Source organism: Ursus americanus, chromosome 10, assembly GCF_024610735.1.
Source record: "Ursus americanus isolate L20-20 chromosome 10, mUrsAme1.1.p, whole genome shotgun sequence".
Lineage (NCBI taxonomy): Eukaryota > Metazoa > Chordata > Mammalia > Carnivora > Ursidae > Ursus > Ursus americanus.
This window is the reverse complement of record NC_142136.1, coordinates 54,621,359-54,643,375: the sequence shown is the minus strand read 5'-3', so window position 1 is coordinate 54,643,375 and position 22,017 is coordinate 54,621,359. Positions and strand designations below refer to the sequence as shown.

General features: G+C 44.1%; 1 protein-coding gene across 5 annotated transcripts in view; it reads right to left on the bottom strand.

Annotated features, from left to right (window-relative positions):
* Positions 1 to 21,984, bottom strand: part of LRCH1 (leucine rich repeats and calponin homology domain containing 1) — a 191,346-nt gene extending 169,362 nt beyond the window's left edge. For 4 of the 5 annotated variants that reach the window (XM_045796796.2, XM_045796799.2, XM_087865143.1 and 1 more), the window contains exon 1: positions 21,675 to 21,984. In XM_045796796.2, the coding sequence (XP_045652752.1) occupies positions 21,675 to 21,984 (310 nt within the window). Of the gene's footprint in view, positions 1 to 21,555 lie in introns of all 5 variants that reach the window. The other variant, XM_087865144.1, reaches the window with a different exon arrangement.
* Positions 21,985 to 22,017: the final 33 nt, after the last annotated feature.

Sequence of the window (22,017 nt, the reverse complement as noted above, 5' to 3'; positions counted from 1 at the left end):
CAAGGGAGTCCCAAAGACCCAGCATATTAATTTTAGGAGGGAGTAAGAGATTTGGAAAACAAGGACAGTTTATTGTAAAAAAGAAAAACATGGTTCTTCTGGCTGCAATGCTGGCTCTTAGAATCCAGAAAGACAATCAGAATGTATCCAATTGTTAATCAGATGAGACAAAGACTCTTTTACTGTTTGTACATCACCAGACTCCAGTCTTCATATTTTCCTCCCAATTTTAATGAGATCCTCCAGCTGCTATTAACGTGTCATCCTTTTGCCTCTGCAATGCACTAAAAACAGCAATGTTTACACAAGGTGGCACCCATGCCTGGGAACTGTCAGGGAAGCAGGGCCATTGTCTGCACGGGAAGCTTCTAAGGCTGGGCAGAGCGGTATTATGTCATGGAGACTTTTATACTACGTGGGCGCCACAAAGCACACATCCTTTCTGTTCTTCCAAATTAAACACAGACGGCCATGGTTCAATTTGATTTTTAAAGCCAACCGCAGCCAGGAGATTTGAAGTTAAGGCTTCCTCTCCACACCTAATGCATCTCACTGCCGGAGGATTCCAAGAGATGCCGCATGTGCACGTGGTTACAAGGGATGGAATAAAGACTCAGGTTTTCATTTCAGCCTAAGGCAGAGACTCCAGCTCTGGAAACTAGAAGCCAGGCTGACTGGGGTTGCCTTGACTGCCTCCACCCTGCTGCACCCATAATGGCTCTGCCCCAGGGCAGAACGGAGCAGACGCTCATAGCTTCTGGTCTCTGACTGCCTTGTAAATGTCAGCAGCCTGGAAGGTGGGTAGAGCTCCTCAGAACTGCCATCTGAAATTAGCCCAAGACATGATTTCCTTCTTCTCTTTTTCCTTCCCTGCTTTCTGTTTATTCTCTTCTGCTTATGCCTTTAGAGCTGCCAGGAAACAGCTCACTGGTGATAAAGAAACTGCTTGCAACTGCATTTTGCAATAAGGACCTCAACACCTTCTCTCACTCCATTTTACAATCAAGCTGGTTGCTGTATTGCCATCTATCAGAATTCATTCATCTCATTCATTCATTCTTTCAACATTATTGGGCATTCTGGTAGGCAGAATTTTAAGATGGCCCACAAGATATCTGTCCCCGTTATCTATACCCTGTATAAGCCTCTTCCCATGAACGTGAGTGCAACCCGTGAATACGATGGCATATCATACAATACTCCCATAACAGAGCAAAAGGATCTTGCAAGAGTAATTAAGTTCCCCAACTGGTTGACTGTGAGTTCTTAAACACAGAGATGATCTCGAGTGAGCCTGACTTAATCAGGCAATGCTTTTTATTTTTTTAATATTTTATTTATTTATTCATGAGAAACAGAGAGAGAGAGGGAGAGGCAGAGGGAGACGCAGGCTCCCTGCTGAGCCCAACGCGGGACTCCATCCCAGGACCCTGGGATCACGACCTGAGCTGAAGGCAGATGCTTAACCGACTGAGCCACCCAGGTACCCCAGGCAATGTTTTTTAAAGAGGGGCTGGAACAGGGACCCTCTTTCAAAGAAAAAAAAAAGCCACTATGAGTTCTGTGAGTTCTACAACCACAAGAAACTGAATTCTGGCAATAATCTCATGAACTTGGAAGAGGACTCAGCCTCAGATAAGAGCAACTCCAGCCAACACCTTGATTACAGTTTTGTGAGACCCTAATCAGAGGACCTAGCTAAGCTGTGCCCTTACTCCTGACCCAGGGAAATTGTGAGATAATAAATGTTATGCTGTTTTAAGTAACTACATTTTTTTGTGGCAGTTTCTTGTGAAGCAATGGAAAACTAACACAAATGCTGACGTGGGCCTAGCACTGTGCTGGGATGCTGAGGACAGAAAAATAAAGAATACAATACAATGAGGTACGTATAATAAAGGGTAAGTACAAAATTCCATGGGGCCATGAGGGAGCCTCTAATTCTGGCTGGGGGGAGGGGTATTGAGAACATCAAAGAGAAGCAGCATGCTCCCCAATTTTTCAAAGGGCACCAAAGTTGACCACATTTAAAACTCAGAGCTTTCATCAACAAAAGCATTGTGACCATGTTGTGACAGCCCTCCTGGGTCTCAAAATATACACTACTAATCAGCATAAAGAATACAATTATTTCTGCGGAGTCCAGCAGCCACTGACAACTTCGGTCAGGACTCCAAGTTATCAGAAGGAAAGGAACTTAAATTGATCCACTCAGGAATTTTTACACTGACAGGACCAGATACCTATAGAAAAAAAAAAAGAAAAAGAAAAAAAGAAAGGGAAGGGAAGAGCATTCTCATTTAGGGCCTGCATACAGGGAACACTGGGGTTCAAACACACTGCCTTGCGTGAGAACCTCACTAGCAGCACCTTTCGGGTTCTTGTTTCTCTGGCTTAGGGAGATGTTACATGAACACAAGGTCCGTGGCAAATGTCTAATCCAGATGGTTTCCCCTGGTCACCAGCATGCCTCAAGGCTGCCACTTTCTTTGGCCATAATCGGCGTGTGCTTAAGGAACGCCGACTGATTCCAATGTTTGTCCAGGCAGAACACAGGAGGCAAATCCACTGCCAAAAATAAAAACGCATTCCAAAGTTGAATATTAGTTACTTTCCGGTAACTAATGTATTGTTTTGTATCATCCCTGCCAGGGCTTTCCTCTTTCACTCCTGTTCATCATGTTCATTCCCTCTGAATTTCCCAAAAGATCTTCCTTACGACTTTACCAAAGGCATGAGCTCAAGGGCTCAGTAGCCAGCTTCACTCTTTCATTTCAGCCAAAAAGAGCTTCCTGGATGCATTTCATAAAAAATTTGGAGAGAAAGAATATATGATGTACTTAACATAAATCGAGCAAATTTCTGTATCATTCAATCCGGTTCAAATGAATCCTATCATTCAATCCAAATTAAATGGCTCCCATGAACACACATTAATCTCCCACTGTTTGCAAGGCACTGAACTGGGCTCACGTTTAGTCCATCCAAGAAGCTGAAAAACATGAGCCCTGTGCAAGGCTTTGAAAAGAGCCAGTGTGTCCCCATCTCTCAAACACACACACACACACACACACACACACACACACACACACACACCTTTTAGTTTTGCAGATTTATGTGATGGTGCCATGTCTCCTTCAACTGACAAAACCATCTGTGTGCAGAGCATAGGGAAGCAAAGCCCTCCAAGCACAGGGCTAGCACCCTAACCACCAGGCTGAGTAATAGTGCTTTATTTAGATGGCGGTGCCCACACCTCACGGCCGTGTGAAGCTAAGCCATACAGTAGGCAACTTCGCAAGTCTGGAGTACACAGCTGAGCTTAAACTCCACGCCTGTAAGATCATTAATCTGCAGCAAAGAACATACTTCTTCGTGCTGGTGATGATGGGGGGAAGCAGCAACACAGAGCCTTCTAGCAGTTTTTAGCTCCCTATGGTCAGTCCGAGTTAGGACCCTATCGAGGATTTCCGCCTCCTGAAAGAAGGTGGCTCTTGTCCATTAGGCATATTTTGATTTGATCTTTTCAGTAATCTCACCATCCACTGGCCAAAAAGAACCTGTTATTCTAACATTCAAGAATGTACTTGTAAATATTTAACGTAAATCTCATCCTAAAACTAAGCAGAATCTTTATCATTCCTGCTGCCAGAAAGAATTTTGCTGGCTGAATTTATCCAAACAGACAAGGAAAAGATGAAGAAAAACCAATAAATATCCCACACACCAAAATGGAAAAAAAAATTAATTCCAAGCAACCAAAAGTAAACAAGTGAGTGTTTATCATACCCAGTTTTAAGTTACTTGGTTGACTTTTTAAAATCTTTTAAATCATTGAAGTTCGTTCGCCTTCCTTTTAAAAACTTTAGAACACGCACATAATGGTTTTATGTTTAAAGAAAGGGAACAGTTGAGATGGAAATGCTTTAAAAAGCAGGAAGGGTCGGGGCGCCTGGGTGGCACAGCGGTTAAGCGTCTGCCTTCGGCTCAGGGCGTGATCCCGGCGATCTGGGATCGAGCCCCACATCAGGCTCTTCTGCTATGAGCCTGCTTCTTCCTCTCCCACTCCCCCTGCTTGTGTTCCCTCTCTCGCTGCCTGTCTCTATCTCTGTCAAATAAATAAATAAAATCTTTAAAAATAAATAAATAAATAAATAAATAAATAAATAAATAAATAAAAAGCAGGAAGGGGGACCCACAAATAACTATTTTAAGTCTTCAAACAGATGAAGAGAATAAGGTGCGCCATTTATCAGTCAGCCATACGGGGTCCAAAAATGTCACTATTCCCTGATCGCATCATCAAAATAGTCTCCCCTCGTTCTTTCTCTGTGTGTCACTCATCACCATTGGTCATGATACATCTCCAGTCTCCTCTCCACCAGACTAACCGGCAGCTTCATGAAGGCAGATACCAGTTCATTCTATGACTAGACATGAAGCATCCAGCATGGAGCCCGGCATTCATTCACTCGTCCACTTTATTCATTTACTGAGCTCGAATATTTACTAAGATCCTACCATGGGCTAGACACTGTCCTGGGAACTAGGGATACTCATTACAAGAGAAATAGAAAAACAAGGTATCTGTCAGCATTTGATGATGGAGGGGGAGAAGGACAACAAAGAAGCAAACAAAAAAGAGACAAGTAATAATAGCCAATAATTACTGAGTGTTTCTCAGATGCCAGGCACTGCTCTACACTCCTTACATATTCAACTTCTAAAAGCCCTCGGAAATAGGTACTGGGCAGAGCATTCCCAGTGACTTGCCCAAGGTCACCATGTCTGTAGGTGAAAAAGCAGGAACCCCAACTCTGAATGCCTTGAGTGTGGTTCCAAGCCACTGTGCACACTGCTGTGTGATCTGTTGCCCACCTGATCACATGATCTCCAAGCCCACTACCTAAACAGCTACCATGGTTTTAAATCTGTTGGAATGTCACAGCCAAAAAGGGAGGGAAGCCAGTGACAAAGACATGGTGACGTGAGCACTGCGGTGTTTGACGCTGGGAAAGCTCTCGTATCATGTACATTCTAAGAAGCTCCATAGCCCTGGGAGATGACATACCTGGCACCCTCTGAGAAAACCCAGTGCGCACAGCCAGCATTTCTGTTACCCAGAGCACAAAAGGCCATGTGTGGAAGACAGAGTTTGGTGTCCATCACTCAAGAATCTACACTTGAGTCTCTTACTGGCGTGCAGGCTAACACATATCACTGTGAGTAACACTGACAACTGTCGTCTTGGCATGTGGCATACTCAACAGAAACCCTCTGCTCATAGAAATGAAAGCAGAGCACATATTCCAAGATCCAGGAACTGGACCTGATGTAGACCTGTCTTCTCATCACATTAGGTTACCTGCACAAATAGCAGAGACACACGAGTGGCACTGGGCAGTTGGAGAATGTGTGCTTTGATCAACAAAATTCTAACTATCGTAACATACATTCAGAACTGAAAGGAGTTCTTGTTTTGTTCTTTGGGTTTGGTTTTTTGTTTTGTTTTGTTTTTTAACAGTGAATTACTCTTGAGGGTGAGCTCTGGGTGAATTTCAGTGGTCTACACATCCACCAAAGACAGGGCCCAGGGTTAAGCACCATTAGCTTTTAATTCTGTGCCTGAGAAAGGTGGTGAGAAGTGGGGAAGCAGGTTGATTGGAGTAGGCTAATAGCACAGCAACTTAAAAATGTGAACAGAAATCCTAAGTCATCCTCTCCCATCTTTTAATTTTAGACGTTGCTGCTCCACGTCAGGAAGGCATAAAGTACATCCCCCAGGATAAGTGTGGGTTTTCTGTGGTCGCCATGCCATTCAAGAATCGATTCCACCTCATTTTTGTTCCAGTAGCATCTCTTTTAAAAATCTAACTTCTTTGTGGGTTCTACCCTTCCCTACTGAAAGATGCCTTATCCTCTCATGATTCTCCAGAATAAAGGGAACCTTTGTGTTTTTCAATCAACCTATAACTGATTGAAAAATTTTCACTAATATATAGCTGGGCCCTGGAGAGAATAAAAAAAGAAATAAAAGGCCCTGGAGAAAGAAATATAGATGGAGTTTCTCATGCACAGAGCTGTGCGCCTCTAGGGGCAGAAAGACCTGGTTTAATTTTGATGTCTCCACTTACCAGCTCTGTGACCTGGAGCAAATTATCTAAATTGAGCCTTGGTTTTGGAGGCCATAAATCTAATTTTTAGTGTAAAAATCATGTGAGGAAATGAACTGACTCCTCTACGCCATCCCCTAGTAAAGGCACAGGAAATGTCACTTTCCTTTCTTTTCCAGTATCTTCAAGGAGTGTGCAACGAGTCCATAAAGAGTGAGATGTGACCGCTCAAGTCAAACTGGATTTGAATCTCAGTTTCTCCACTTAGGATTTGGACATTTCTCTCTGAGCCTCGATTTTCTCATCTGCCAAACAGGGAGAAAACATATTCTTGCCTCCTAAAACTGTTTTGGGGATTAGCTAAGAAAAGCCACCTGAAGTACACAGCACAACACCGGACTCAATAAATGAGGCGATTATCATTCTCACTGTTATGACTTGGAAAGAAAAGACACAAAATTAAAGAATAATTGAGGAACAACTCGATCACTTCAACCACCTGTTTCAGACCCAAAGCCTGAAGTTCAGAAAAGATGGGAGGTGAACGGGGAGTGGGAGGCTGGGGTTGGGGAAATCACAGAAGAGGCAGGCGTTGAGATTTGGGGACGACTGACGGGCCCTGGAGTCCTGGAGTTTTATTTTTTATTGTTTTGTTTTCGGTTTTGTTTTATTTGGCCAAGGCAGAGAGGAAAGCAAAGGTATGATCAAAGGCGAAGGAGAGGCACTTAACCCAGAACATGTGGGGACATTACAGGAAAAGGCAGCTGGAGCCCCAGGGGCCGTGAGGAGGGTGTGAGGAAAACCCAGTGGGATAAGCAGGGTGGCGCCAGTTTCCAGAGGCCCATCAGATCCCCCGGCAGGCAGGCAGCTGACGCTGGGAGGGCAGGCGGGAGAGAGCCACGGGAGGAGGCTGGGGAGGGGCCGTGCCGGTCACAGTTGTAATGTCGGAAGTCTGAAAGTGATAGGCCACATGGTCCCAGTGCTATAGGATGCCACCAGGGAAGGGCCAACGGGCTCCACTTTCTCCAGGAAAAGGCAGTTCTTTCTAAATGACCATGTGCTTTAGGGTCAGGCAACTGAGATTCAAACCCTGGCTCCTCCATTCCCCACGTGGGGATGTTGGGTAAGCTGCTTAACATCTAGGAGCCTCAGTATCTGTACTTGATGACATTTAAGCTAAATGACACCTATCGTACAGGCTGGAGAGAAGAGTGGGATCCTGTCTACATAGTGTCTGCTACCCTCTAAAAGGGGCACAACAAATGCTCTTGGGCCTTGGACTTCATTAGCCAACATCATCATCCCAGTGACCCTGGAAAACTTGACTTGTTATCAGTTTTTACTATCAATAAAATAAAATGCCACTCATAAACAGAATCAGAATATTTTATTAGTATGACTATACAGACAGTTAACAAGCTGTTCCAAAATAAAGAAAATGCAGATCAAAGAATCTGTCCACTACAATAGAAAGATCAGTCTTCCGGCAGTAGGCATTGATTCAGCCATAAAACCCCAATTATTCTGTGTTTTTAAAACAGCTTGTCAATCAGGGATACACGGCATGCAGAGAGCTAAAACAAATATTGCAAATTACTTTTTAAGTTGAATAATGGGTCTACTTTACTAAGGTCTAATTCATATACAAAAACAATGCCCCCATTTTTAAGGGTAGGGTTTCGTGAGTGTCGACCAGTGCACACCCCTGGGAAGTCAGCATTACAATCAAGACACAGACTGCTTCCATCACACCTTGTACCTCCCCGGGCAATGACCTCCCCACCCCCAGTCCCGGCTTCCTGTCTGCTCTCTATGTCAATGCTACTGTCACCATTTAAATCATGCCTACATTTTGTATAGACTCCTTCCTATGCTGCATTTCAAAATGGGAAAATGAGTACTGCATTTTGCCCACAAAAATGAACAACAAATGCCAAACACCTCCTTCCTGTGAGGGTTTCTTGATGTGAAAGTTAAAAAGAGAAGCCAGCCAAGTGCTGCCATTTCTTCAAAGGACAGCAGTATGGGCAGGAGACAGGGATGGCCAGGATAAGCTCTTCGGATTCTAGACCTGATCCCACACTAACTGGCTGGGGGGCAGGGTGATGTGCAAGTCACTTCATTTGTCTCCATTTCGGTTTATTCTTAAAAGATGGTGTCTATGGTCTCCCATGAATGGAGTGACCATAGGATTTACCATCCAAATCACGAGCTGCTATCCTTCATTAAGCCAGGGCAAGAGGCATACACCAGACTGGACTTAGCATGCTGCTATTTATGACCATCCTATAAGAGCACGTCTTGTGATGTCCACAGTGACCAAATGTTCTCTTTCAAAACTGAAAGAGTGTGGCATGTCACAAAGTGATACGTTTGCAAGCTGAGGTCTTTCATCCAAAACTACGGGGCTCATTGCCCCTATCTACCATGTGGTGTTGAGAAAGTACAAACAAGGCCGCCTCGCTGCCAGAGGAGAGCAGGGGTCTGAGACATGGAAACACTAGGGAGCACAGGGCACACGCTGAAACGAAGAAACCACTTTAGAGACCCAGGCTGCCTGATTATGCAAGCACTTAGCTGGGGTCTCCTATCTTTGTCACTCACGCTCTACGGGGGGCAGACATCAGGGGCTCCATCAGGGCGCATTACCTCAGAACTCCCACTGAGCAAATTTCCTATGGAGATACCAAGTCTTCATTAACATATCAAGGACGGTGGGGCGTGGAAGGGGAGCAGAAGCAAGTCTTTATAGCCACCAACTGAATTTCATAAAATAGATCAGACTTAGCGCATTAGCACTCCTAAAGTTATAGCACAGCAGCCTTTAAAGGACTGCACAGATACAAGAAAGCATGAATTGTAAATATCTGAACAAACCACAGCTAGAGTTACTGCAAGACTAACCACGGGAATGACGGGTACAACTAAAATTAACTTTGATTTATCCGGGCTTTCTAAAGACCAGAAAAAACATAATTGCCTAAAATTGCATGCAGAGATTACCATCCACACCTCCAAGGGAACTGCACAAAGAGGTATCTATTTGCCTTCAATTGCACAATCAGATTCCTTTGAATTGGATCAATTTGCATCAACACAAAAAATTTTGGTTATTTAGCCATAAGGTGTGCTGCCATTTTAGCCAAAATGGGCTGCTGTTTGATCTCATTTATAAGATTGTAAAAGCAATTAATTAATGTATCAAAGGATCTGTATGACAAAATAAAATGCATTTTTAGAAGTCAAATCAATTATTATTACTTAATAAAACGACTTTTAGAATATAAACAATTGTATTACAAAGAGAATGTTCTAGAAAGCAAACAACTTGATCACTCACCTAATGGGTCTTCATTCATTTCTCATAGTAGGGAATAAAATCTCGTATAGTTAAAATGGGTTGTTCAATTAAGTTACATATTATAGTCTTTTATAATAAAAGACTATCAAGGTTTTTATGCATAGTTTTATTAAATTCTTTAAAGTAGTTTAAGTAAGTTTTCAAAGTTTATAATGCCCACAAAATATATGTAAATATATATTTTATGTACAATACATGTAAAAATAGCACAAAGGACAGAGTAAATGGAACTGAACTGAATATTCTGAATATATTACATATTCTTGTGTTTTACATGAAATGATATAACATTAATCCAAGGAAGATTGTGATAAATTAGGGATATATAGGATAAGCCCTAGAGCTACCCATACAAAAATTGCATACGAAAACTAAAAACCCTAATGTGTATTTATGTTTCTAAATAACAGACACCTGGGAGAATATTTAAGACTAGTCATTGTTGCTTCCTTTAAAATGCAGTTCTCAGAAACGGAGCTGATAGCTGGTCCTTAGAAACAGGTGAGGATCAGAACTTCCCACACGTGTACCTGCATTCCTGGCACCCACTTTCAGATTAGTGGGAGAAAGAAATTAGTCCAGGGGCGCCTGGGTGGCTCAGTTGGTTAAGCAGCTGCCTTCGGCTCAGGTCATGATCCCGGGGTCCAGGGATTGAGCCCTGCTTTGGGCTCCCAGCTCACCGGAAAGCCTGCTTCTCCCTGTGCCCCTTCTCTTCCCCTCCCCCTGCTCATGCTCTCTCTCTCTCAAATAAAAAAATAAAATCTTTTTTAAAAAATCAAAAGAAAAGAAAGAAAAGCAAAGAACTTAGTCCAGAATCTGAGTCCAACTCAAGGATCTGCTCTTCAATCTGAGTCACTCCAGGGACTGCCTGTCAAAATGCTACAAAATCCCCTCCTCTGGCTGTTCCTCCAGCTCTAGATAGTCCGTGACACCATAATAGAGCCTGGCAAGAGACTCCAGAACTTTCCACAGGAGCTGACTCCAGTTCTGGCTGTCTGTACTGGATCTACAAACCTACTAAGATTGCCTCACTGATGTGTTTCCTTCTCAGTAACAAGAACACTACTTACCTTGCAAGGTAGTCGTGAGGACTGAATGAAGAAATATTCTGAAGGAGCGTGGACCCAGATCACATGCCCCTTCCAGTTCCCTTAGCAGAAACTTCCAGGTGATACTGAACCTATCACAAGGCTTTTAAAGAATTGATTCCTGAATAAAGTTCAGAATAAATGCCAGATGCCAGGAAAACCGTGAGAAAAGAACAGATACATTTAAGTCTATTTATTCTTAAAGCTTGCTATACATCCTCACAGCAGTTGCCAAAACACGAAAAGATTCACAAATTGTTTTTTGCCAAGAGCATAAAAACGTGGTCTGTTTATTTATTTTAACCTAGAAAGCTTTTATTTATTTTATTTACTTTTAAGTTTTTTTAGTGGGGGAGAGGGGCAGAGGAAGTGAGAGAGAGAATCTTAAACAGGCTCAACACCCAACACAGAGCCTCACTCAGGGCTCGATCTCACAGCCCTAAGATTACAACCTGAGCCAAAATCAAGAGTTGGACACTTAGCCTGAGCCACCCAAGCACCCTTTTCTAGAAAGCTTTTAAATCAGCGGCAGGACTCTTGCACAGGAAAGAGAGCCACAAAGTAAGCCCTCCTCTGAGGTCTCACCCCCAACTTCCCACCCTTCCAATCCTGAGGCCAAAAATAAGCCTTGGGGGGCGCCTGGGTGGCGCAGTCTTTGGGCGTCTGCCTTCGGCTCAGGGTGTGATTCCAGCGTTCTGGGATCGAGCCCCACATCAGGCTCCTCTGCTGGGAGCCTGCTTCTTCCTCTCCCACTCCCTCTGCTTGTGTTCCCTCTCTCACTGGCTGTCTCTCTCTCTCTGTCAAATAAATAAATAAAATCTTTAAAAAAAAAAAAAGCCTTGGATCCTAGACTCTTGGCCTCAATACATAATGCGACATGGAATACTGTTCCCCATCCTTTGCTGGGAGAATCCTGAACTCATTCTTCTCATCAGGCTTGTCCCCCTCAGGATTTCTCTGTCCTGGTAAAATCAAATCAGACCTAAGAATGCTGTTATATTAAAGATTAAATGGAAATCACATAAAAGCTCAGAAGACCTGTACTGGCTCAACCACCCACTAGCAACATAACCCAAGGAAAACCATTTCACCACCTAGTCTGGATTTCCTCACATGTAATTCAGCTCCGAATATTTAGAGTGGGAATAGTAAGTACCACCTACTCCACCATCTTCCAAAGACTTTCCAAGAATATCAGCAATGCTTACACACACTGAAATCATGTATACTCAAACTTTCTGGGGATTAAAATTACTTTATAATGTCACAAAATTTCCAAGAATTTAGGTGGGTTTTTTTTTTTTTTAAATAAAATTGAATCCGCTTTCTAAAGATGGTGGAGTATAATAATGACGGCAAAGGTCAATGCCAGGCATTGAACTAAACACTTTACACATATATTCATTTACTTACTCCTCACAATAATCCTGTGATTATTATCGCCCATTTTATGCTGTGGGAACTGAAGCACAGGAAGGTTAAGTACTCGCTAGGTCCTGGTGGAGCCAGGACTAAGACCCAGCTACAGTGTGCTCTTAGCCCCTATGCTAATAATATGCCAACAATTTCCAATGACTTATTTTACTGAAGAAACTATGACATAACCCCAGGGGAACCCACATGGGCCAGTGACATCTACTTATGACTCACTGTGTGTCAGACCCACTGCTCTGGGTCCTAACGTCTTCCCTCAGGAATCCTCACAGCCCCGAGGGGTAAAGAGTATTTTCACTTCCAACAAATTACAAACCTGAAGCTCCGTGAGATCCAGGAATTTGCTTCAAATTCTAAAATTAGTAAATTGAGGAGAAAATACATTAAAAATTTTTTTTACATCACATGGAGTAGAATTTGAATCCCTGCCCTTCTCCCTCAAGCAACATCTGCTGGGCCAGCCACTCCCCAGCCTCCAGGCCTCGAGGAGTCCCAGAGCCTACCCTCTGACTTATGTTAACCCCTGTTCCCATACCAGTGGGAAGGGACACCCACTGACCAAGGGACCTGGAGGAGGGGAGGGAAACCTTTTGAGGTTCAGTCGGAAAGGATAAAGAAGAGAGAATTATTCCCATGAGGCGAGAGCTTCATTCACAGCCTGATGCCAAGATCTCCAGATTCAGAACTTCGTGTTACAACTAAGGCTGCATTTTTTCCAAAGAAACAATAAGAAACCACCATTAATATGGAGGCCCACCTCTGCCAGGGATAAATAGAGGGTTGGCGGGAGAAGCAAACCACCACTTACTGCTTTATTTCCACAGGAAAATGTATTCCAAGAAAAACACTGCAATGAAAGACTGTTGTGGGTCTCCAGTTTGTAGGCCAGGGACTGCCCCACATGCCTGCCTTTAAGTATTTGGAATCCAGTTCACCCGCGGCCCATGCATGTCCCCCAAACCACGTGTAGTAAAATCCTGAACTCACACATTTCATCTATAACCACTATTAGTTTTATATCTTATACTCCCTGGCTTTAAACCATATGCTATTAAATGTTTCACAGTATTTTTTGTTCTTTTAGGTACCATCCACGTGGCTGGTCTGGAAGAGTCTGACTTGAGAACTCTACGGAAGAAGGGAGGTCTTCCATCCATGCCAGGGTAGCCTCCGGACTCCACAGAAACAGCCCTTTGGTGTGAAGCTGAGACTCTGCCTCGGCTCAGGAGCCTACCCACTGCCCTGCTGTGTGATGTTGGTCAAGTGGCTTAAGCTCTCTGGACCTCAGTGTCCTCACTTCTTAAATGAGGGAGAGATGTGAACAGATGCTTTCTATACATATAAACTCCCTCTTCAAGCCACAGTAGTCAAAAAAGGCCTTTCGGAAGCAGATGAACTTGAACCAGATACGACATTGGGTGGGATCCAAATAACAGCTGGAGGAGTCGGGAGTTAGCAAGTTCCTACTATGGTTAAAACAGAACACTTGGCAAGAATGAAATGAGACAATACCTATACGACATAGATTTAATACATAGGTTTACATACAAAGCACGAGGAGCAATATGTGGCCACCTGATAGTGCTCTGCTGTCATTTTATAATCACTGTCTTCACAATAACCCTACTGAGCACCTGTCATTTGCACTCTACAGGGTCAGGGTCTCAGTTATCTGGTTAGATTGGAGATTATGGATTAAAAGTACAGAGACTCACAGTGGGCCGCGAGTAAGAAAGAGCAGACACCACAGTCACACTGATGGAGATCTCGCACCGTTTGTGAGAGGCATGGAGGGCGCATAGAAAAATAAAGAAAACCCTGCCTAGCCAGACCTTCCAGGACAGTCAAGGCAGCAACAGCCTAAACATGGGAAAAGTACCAAAGGAGGTAGGTAATCATTAACCAAAAATGCCATAGGGAAATACTGCAAAGGTACCGTGAGGCCATGCATGATTCAGGGCTCAGATCCCCAGGGAGGGCTGGCAGGGAGCGTGTGTGTTTTAAGTCGGGGGGGGGACTAGACGAAATGAGAGTGGGACAGAAGTAGACTCTGACGGGGCAGGCAGGAGGGGGAAGTGAGGGAAATGACCTGGAAAAGCGAAATGAAGGCAATGTAGAGGAAAGCCAAGTCAGACAGTCTGCAGCTGATGCCCTTCTTTGAACGTGTCACTGTCGCCTGCGGAGATAACGAGAGTCGAATCAGAGCTACGCTGATGGAACCAGGTCAGACATATTGATGCGGTTCCTGACACGCGACGGCATCAACATCAAACACAGTTGGAGGAATACGCTGTGTAGCAAAACACTGGGTCTTGCACTGCAGGGGTCAGCTGTCAAAAGCAAGGCCATGGAAGAAACCAGAGAATTAAAAAAGCTAAGATGGGGTTTCTTTCTGCCCGTTGGGGACAACAGTGAAGAGGAAATTCAAGACTCACTGAGTGGGGGAGTCTCATGGCCCTGTTAATCTCTCAAGGTCTTAGGGCCCCCTCCAGCAAAAAGACGGAGGAAACACAGCTTAAGGAAGAAAAGCCAACAACAAGGAAGATTCCAAACCCATAGAGCCTGATGCTAGTGACAAAAATGTCCTGGAAGAGTTGTGGGACCCGTAAACCAACAGCATATTAACACAGGAGCAATAATTTCTCATCATGCAAGAACATAAAACATTTGTTATGGAAATCAAACATTGTTCTTCTGTAATTGGGTTTTCTGCCCACCTATATCCTCCTTTGTGGCCTGTAAAGGGGGATATGGTTGGGAAAAACTAAGAACACAGACAGCAATCTGATGATAAAGGCATTTCCCCCCTACTGCATTGCTGGAGTAAGCAAGAGAAGCCAAATTCTCACAGTTCGTCAACTTTCTATTCATGTAAACAATCTCACTTTATTTTTTAATTACTTTGTGGGAACAGATGGTTTCCAAATGCATGACTTCTTACTACAGTAGATGGACGCAATACTACTGAACTCTTCAATTAAGATGAAGAAAACAGGCATACTTCAACTCTGTCTCTATGGGTAGACCTAGTTTTCCTAAACTAAGGCTTACTTGGAATTCTGACTTTTTTTTTTTTTTTTTGCTTGCTTGCTTCCCCCTCCCCTTTTGGTTCAACAATCCACATCATACAGAAAAAAAAAAAAAACAAAAGCCTTTCTGAAATATCACAGTAACTGCGAATTCTGGAATTAATTTTCATGAAACAGCAGCAATAAAAACCAGGAGCATCAGTAACAGAAGCCTCTAGGCTTCCTATAGGCTACATATAAATAAAGGCATCAAATATGTAAATATAGTTAGGTTTTGTGCCTTATATCCTTAAACCTTTTATGATAGATTATAGTACTATAATTTGAAATACTCACCGCAATTTACACCAAATTACCTTAATCCCTTACCAAATCTAAACCCAGGGCAGTTTCCCCTGATGTCTCTCTAAGGCAGAATCCTAGTTTTCCAAAAAACTAAACCAAATTTAGAAAGTAGTGTCACAAACAGGTTTTTGTGAGGCTTAGACAAGAGTTCAAGTTATGTGGCCTGACTGATAATCCACAGCCACCTTTAGTACAGTTAATAGCACTTCTATCATTTAAATTACCAAGTCTCTGGAGAAACATAATCTGTACAGTACCTGGGGATGACTTTGCAAAGAGATTAAAAGAGTAAATGCTGCTCCTTTAAGCACAAAACTATCTATCTATCTGTCTATCTATCTATCTATCTATCTATCTATCTATCTATCATCTGCCTATCCATCTACTTATCTACACTTTTATGTGTATTTCTCTATTTTGCATATTTTGTACTTATGTATATTTATATGGATAGATATAAAGGGAAAAATAGAAAAGTACACAGAGAGAGAGAAAAAAAAACTTCTTGATGAAGTTGAGTAACAGGATAGAAAATGTCTTCACACATATCAGAAGAACAAGAGTAAAAGGAAATTGACCTGTGAATGGATCAAGATTAACACAGACTTCAAAAGGGATCTACCCTTTAAACGCTTGCCACCAGTTACTAAAGCACAGCATGAAAAAATTTAAGTTTGCAATGGAACTCAAAAAAAAAATTTTTTTTTTAGTCACCATTTTAAATAAAAAAATTTTAAATGGTGGGGTATGCCCAATTTGGCCTAATGACCCACACTCCCCAAAAATCAAGTAAGATGTCGCAGTGACTGACAAACTATTTTGATGATGAAGGTCAAACCCTGGGCTGTTTCTTTATAAACTAGCACAGGCCAAAAATTCCCGGAGGTTTTGTGGCCTATAATTGTATGCTATTATTCTAGAAACTTGATTAGTGTGCTCCCGCCTCTTCAATGAAGAGCGGCCTATAATGCAAGCACTGAGAATAGCAGTGTGTTTGTGGAGACGGTTTCTGCCATATACAGACACATCAACCAGCACATCTGCACAGGATCCGAGCCACCACATATACTGAGTTTTCGATGTTCTAAAAGCTTTCACCACTAGAAGTCCTCTATACCTTAACAAGCAAGGAACTGATCAACAGAAGAAAAAAAAATAATAGGAAGGAAAGCTATGACTGATCATTTATGAATGGAAAAGTATTAAAGATACATGTCATAAATATAGACATTTATATGATAGCGACGACCACACTAAATGATAGGTATGGCAGTAACTAATAAATTTAATTCAATAGCAGAAAAATAATCTGAAACTAAATATCGCTGTAAAAGAACGTTAAGTTTTAAGAAGCCACAGGATTTCAAAAGTTTCATCACATTTGTAATGAAAACTTTCTGTGGCCAAATTAATGGAACAGAACATATTTTTGAGAACACATAGATTACTTTATCAAGTCCTGTATGACTTAATATCCCAATATCCCAAAGATTCAATTGCTATAGGATGGGAGTGGGAAGTCAGCATTCAGCAGATAAGCCTGCCCAAAAATCTCCCAAGAAGATTCTTTGAATCTGTATAGACATTTGAGAGGGCTAGCTCAGAAAGACCAGGGTGTTAGTCCCACAGGCTGACAAATCCCAGGACTCAGCCATCTCCAGAGTCTTCAAATAAAAGGTCCTAAGAGCCTGCTCTCTGTGACGTCATTACATGGTGATAGTGGGCAGGGAGGCCACGACCAAAGGCACAGGCCTAAATGCCTCTCTTTCTGTTTTATTCACAGATCTCAGGCCATGAGGTTCTCACTCTACATCTCAGAAACCTCTTTCCAACCACAGAATGTTCATGGGCACTTCTATCCAAAACTAATCCATTCTATAAAATCTGACCCAAATCATGCCTATGCTATGAAAGTCGTTTCTAACCAGCTTAACTGAAAAGACCTTTTCTTCTGAATTTCACAGTGTCTATTTATGTGATTCAGCATCTCACCTTGACCCGCTTTGAGGTTCTTGTGACTTCCTGAACTATTACTTACCTTCTCGTGCATTCCTATCTTATCTTCACCTTGCAATCTCCTATACATTCCACACAGGCACATGCGGGATCATAGTGAGCATTTTTTTATGCCAGACTTCTATATTCCTGCTTAGGTAGGCTCTTCATTTCCTGTACTGTCTTTCCTGCTTCCAGCCACCTCAAAAAGATACTGCCATGATACACTCCACCCTCTCCTTTTTTTTTTTTAAGATTTTATTTATTTATTTGAGAGAGAGAGAGAGAGACTGATAGAAAGAGAATGAGCAGGGGGAGAGGGGGAGAGGCATAGGGACAAGAAGACTCCCCACTGAGCTGGAAGCCCAATACAGGGCTCAATCCCAGGATTCTAGGATCATGACCGGAGCCGAAGGCAGACCTTTAATTAACCGAGCCACCCAGGCGCCCCTCCACCCTTTCCTTAACGGGACCAGTTCTCACCAACTGTCTGCGCATCAAGTCCAAGGGCTTTTATTTTCTAGCACCTCCTGTAATCAATCTGAGACAGACATTTTCTTTTCTTTTTTTTTTATTTTAATGTTTTTTTTTATTATATTATGTTAGTCACCATACAGTACATCCCTGGTTTCTGATGTAAAGTTCGACGATTCATTAGTTGCATATAACACCCAGTGCACCATGCAATACGTGCCCTCCTTACTAACCATCACCAGTCTATCTACTCTTTTTGATTTGCTTTTTCTCAGTCATATTTCACACCATCTTGAACTTCTTCATCCCAAAACGACACACTTAATAAATCAGCACTAGGGAAAAAAAAGTTTTGCTTTCCTGATGTATGTGTGTACTTCTTTTTATCAGGCCCAATTTTATGCTTCAGTTTCTATTTCTTACTAGTCATCCTTTGTGCTCGTGTTAAAGGCCTCCTTAAGTCACCTTCATTCAAGGCAGCATGTGTCTTTCTAAAACAAGGTATTATATTTATACTGTAAATCTTCCAACTCATTCTGCAAAATCAATTTCCTACTTTCTCTCCCCATTCCCCTCCAAATAGAATGGAAACTCTGTATGAAGGGATATAGTGATTCTCTGATGGTCCCTGGTGCCTAAGACAGTGCCTGGCACTTAGAGGGGCTTGGCAAGTTCTTATGGAATGAACGCTGGCCGAATGAATCTCCAAACAGCCTCACAGATTCTGCTTCTCTCCACCTCTTCTCTGCTTCACAGGAAAGTAGTCAAGAATATAAAAGCCAAAGTGAATCTGTCAGGGTCCAATCACTGGCTCACCACCTAAGTAGGGGTATGATCTTGAACATATTACCTGACTTCTCTCAATTGCAATCTCCCAACCTTAAGTGAGGACATGAACAGGCTTCCAATGAGGGCTGAACGGGATAATGCCGATAAAGTACTTGGCACACTGCAAAGTGCGCACACCAAGGGCTAATCGTGGTTCTTTTGTTCACACTTCTCCCATTCAGCGTCACCTGTGCCACCACACCTGCATAGGTCAGCCTTTCTTTCTGAACCTTCTCACCTGCAAAAAGACTGCACCGTGACAGCAAGATTATTTTGACTCAGACATGAGCAAATCAATAGGCTTTGAGCCTGAGTGAAGGCTTGAGAGGTTTTTTCCCATGAAGAATATGTATGCACTTCAGTGACAGAGCTTAGACCTCCACTAAGCCGCCCATGGCCTCTATGTTTCTGCATTTACATCTCAGTTTTCAACTCTGTTCAGATAGGTTACGTTGTCCAAGCGTGCAGATCTGCTTGGTGGCTACCAGAAGAGGCACTTTTACAGGGAATAAACCAAATGGCCTGTATTATACAACTGGACAGGAAGAAAAAGCTTTCTATGTCACTCCTTGTTTTACAAAATTTATGAAAAAGTACACTTTACACCTTAGGTCTTTAGGAATCTTCATGTGCCGTTCTGACTTTAAGAGCTTTTCTGTAAATTAAATATTAAACAGGAGAAACCACTATCTTTATTGTATGTCTTACTCCTTATATTCTCCACTTTGCTAGAACTCTTCATAAGCAGGAAATGTCAATACTGTGCGAACTGGGGGTGATTCAACTCTTGCTTTATTTTGATTTTTGCTCCTCCAAATAAAGAACAGTGATAAGTAAATATTTCTTTAGAACAAAGGGCAGAATACATTTGGTTTACAGCCAGACTTGACCTGAGGCAAAGATGTTTTGCAGAAGCAACCCTTGAATACATCAGGGAACTCACATTTCACGTGAAATAGCTGGCTACTTTGAACACACTTATCTTTTCCAGGTTGTCCTACATTTCTACAAACGGTGACATTCCCTATCCCATAACATTACATTTTTTGTTGGGAAATTCATGTTAAGACTCTTGAGTTTTAACTAGTTAGAATTTTCTGAACATTAAACATGTGCAAGAAAGGGTCATAATTAAAAGCTGGCAAAACTCACAACCTAAGTTCACCACAAGCAAGCAAGAGAGGAGAAGAGGAATATTGTGGAGCATTTACTTCACATGGCAAGGTCTTAACTGAAAAAGGTGGTCCCTGCTTTTAAAAGCACAGGTCTCAAAGAAATGCCAACACAGCAGACACATCAAGTTCACTCAAACTTGGGACTAAACATCTGCGTAACTGAAGTGTACCAACAACTTTCAAACCCCCGCACAGACTGTACAAACACATAATACTGGCATGAGCCAGCTCCGTTTTCCGCAGTCATATCCAATCCTTCCATAGTCCCTGGTATACTCTATGGCAAAAGGGAAGTAGAACTTAACAACAGATTTTTTTTTAAGTTAATGATTCAGGCAATTCTTGGAATAACTTCCACTTGAGAAAATTTAACTAAGAGGTCCTATCGAGAGACTCCCCAGCTGCTGAGAGCTCAACTCTGGAAATTCCCTCTTTTTTGCCAATTCCTGACTATCCCTAATCCAAATCACAAAGTTTAATGACCCTAAAGAGCCCTTTTTGCCTCCAGCGAACTTGGAATTCTTTCTAAATACTCATTAAGACGCTCAATAAATGTTTACTGAGTTGAAGTGGAAAACAAAAATCACTGGAAACCTAGCTCCAAAACCCTTGAGCCCTCGCCCAACCCCCTCTCTTCCCTCCCGAGAGAAACTGGGAGATCTGGAGCTGAGAGTTGAGCCATCCAGTATCCAAGGGGTCTGACACTCAGCCCATAAGGTGATGACAGCCCGGAGGTCTGGACAGTGGTTCCAAAATGGGGCACCCACTGCGCTGGGAAATGTTGGGCGCTTGCCAAAATACAAACCCTCCCCCGGGGAGCTGAACCGGATGGTCGGAAACCAAGGCTGTTCTGAAGGGATCCCAAGGCCTGAATCGAGTTCCACCACCCTCCTTCCTGTTTATAGATCCCGCTCCAGTAACTCTAACTACCAAAGAGAAAGCAGACGTCTCAGAAATATGTCAATACATGACATAACTTGAAAGAGCTGGCTGCTCATTGGCGCGAGTCACAACTTGTCGGGTTCACACAGGAAAACCGGCTCACTTTAATTACTTTTCTTTTAATATGCCCTGCCGTCCGCTCCTGGGCCCCCGCAAAGATCGGGTTACTGAGAACCTGGGAGCCTCGGCGGTAGGACCAACCCGTGTGGGCGGTTAGCTAAAGGCAATGAGCGCGGGAGCCGAGCCTACCGCGGGCAAAGCGGCTGCACATTCGGACTGGCGACAACAGCAGCGGCTCTTCCCTCGCACAGGCGCAGGAAGTGGAAGCCTGGCACCTCCTCGCAGTCGGCACCAACTTGCCCGACCGCTCGGGGATGTCGCGAGGGGGCCTAGTGGCACCGCGCCGCTGCCCTCGGGTCGGCCCCGGGCGCACCACCTTTGTCTCGGTTTCCCCGTCCGGACGGGCAACGCCTGGCGCGAACTGGGCTTGCCCTGGTCGGAAGCACCGACCCCGGCGCTCGGCTTCTCCGGCCTCTGCGCGGAGCCCGGGGAGCCAACGCGGCCGCCTAAAACCTCCCACTTCCACTGCACGCCCGTGACTCCCGGCGCGGCCGCCGCAGAGTGGGGGAGCCGGAGACCCGCGCGCTCGCGGACGCCGCGGCCGGGAGCACCCCAATTCTCCGGGCGCTGCGCTGCCGGACGCCCGGCCAGGCGGGGGCCACCTTGCCCTCGGCAGGGCCCGCCTCTCCCGCGCCCACGCGTGTTCCTTACCGTGGAGACCACTGGCCAGAGGACCGCCAGCGAGGCCAGATCTCAGACTGGCCGCGGCGAGGGGAAGGCGCGACAGCCAGTCACCCACACCCACTGCCTGACCCTCGGCCCTTTCTCACCTGCCTGCACCGTGTCCGAGAGGTCGTGTCCGGGGGCCGCGGTCCTGGGAAATTCCTTTAATTTCCTGGCGCTGAGGTTCAACCCCCCGGAATTGGCCGCTTCCTCCAGCGCGCGCTCCAGCCCCCGGTTCAAGGGCAGGTTGAAGCCCCCGCTGCCGCCGCCGCCGCCTCCCCCGACCCCGCTGCTGGCTCCGGTTCCTCCGTGGTGCTGATGGTGGTGGTGGTGGTGGTGGGGATGATGATGTGGGTGCAGAGTAGCCACCGAGAGGGCAGGGACGAAAGGTTGGGGTTCGCTTCCCGGCGTCGCCATCTTCTCCCGCCCCCCCCACCCCGCCCCGCCGCT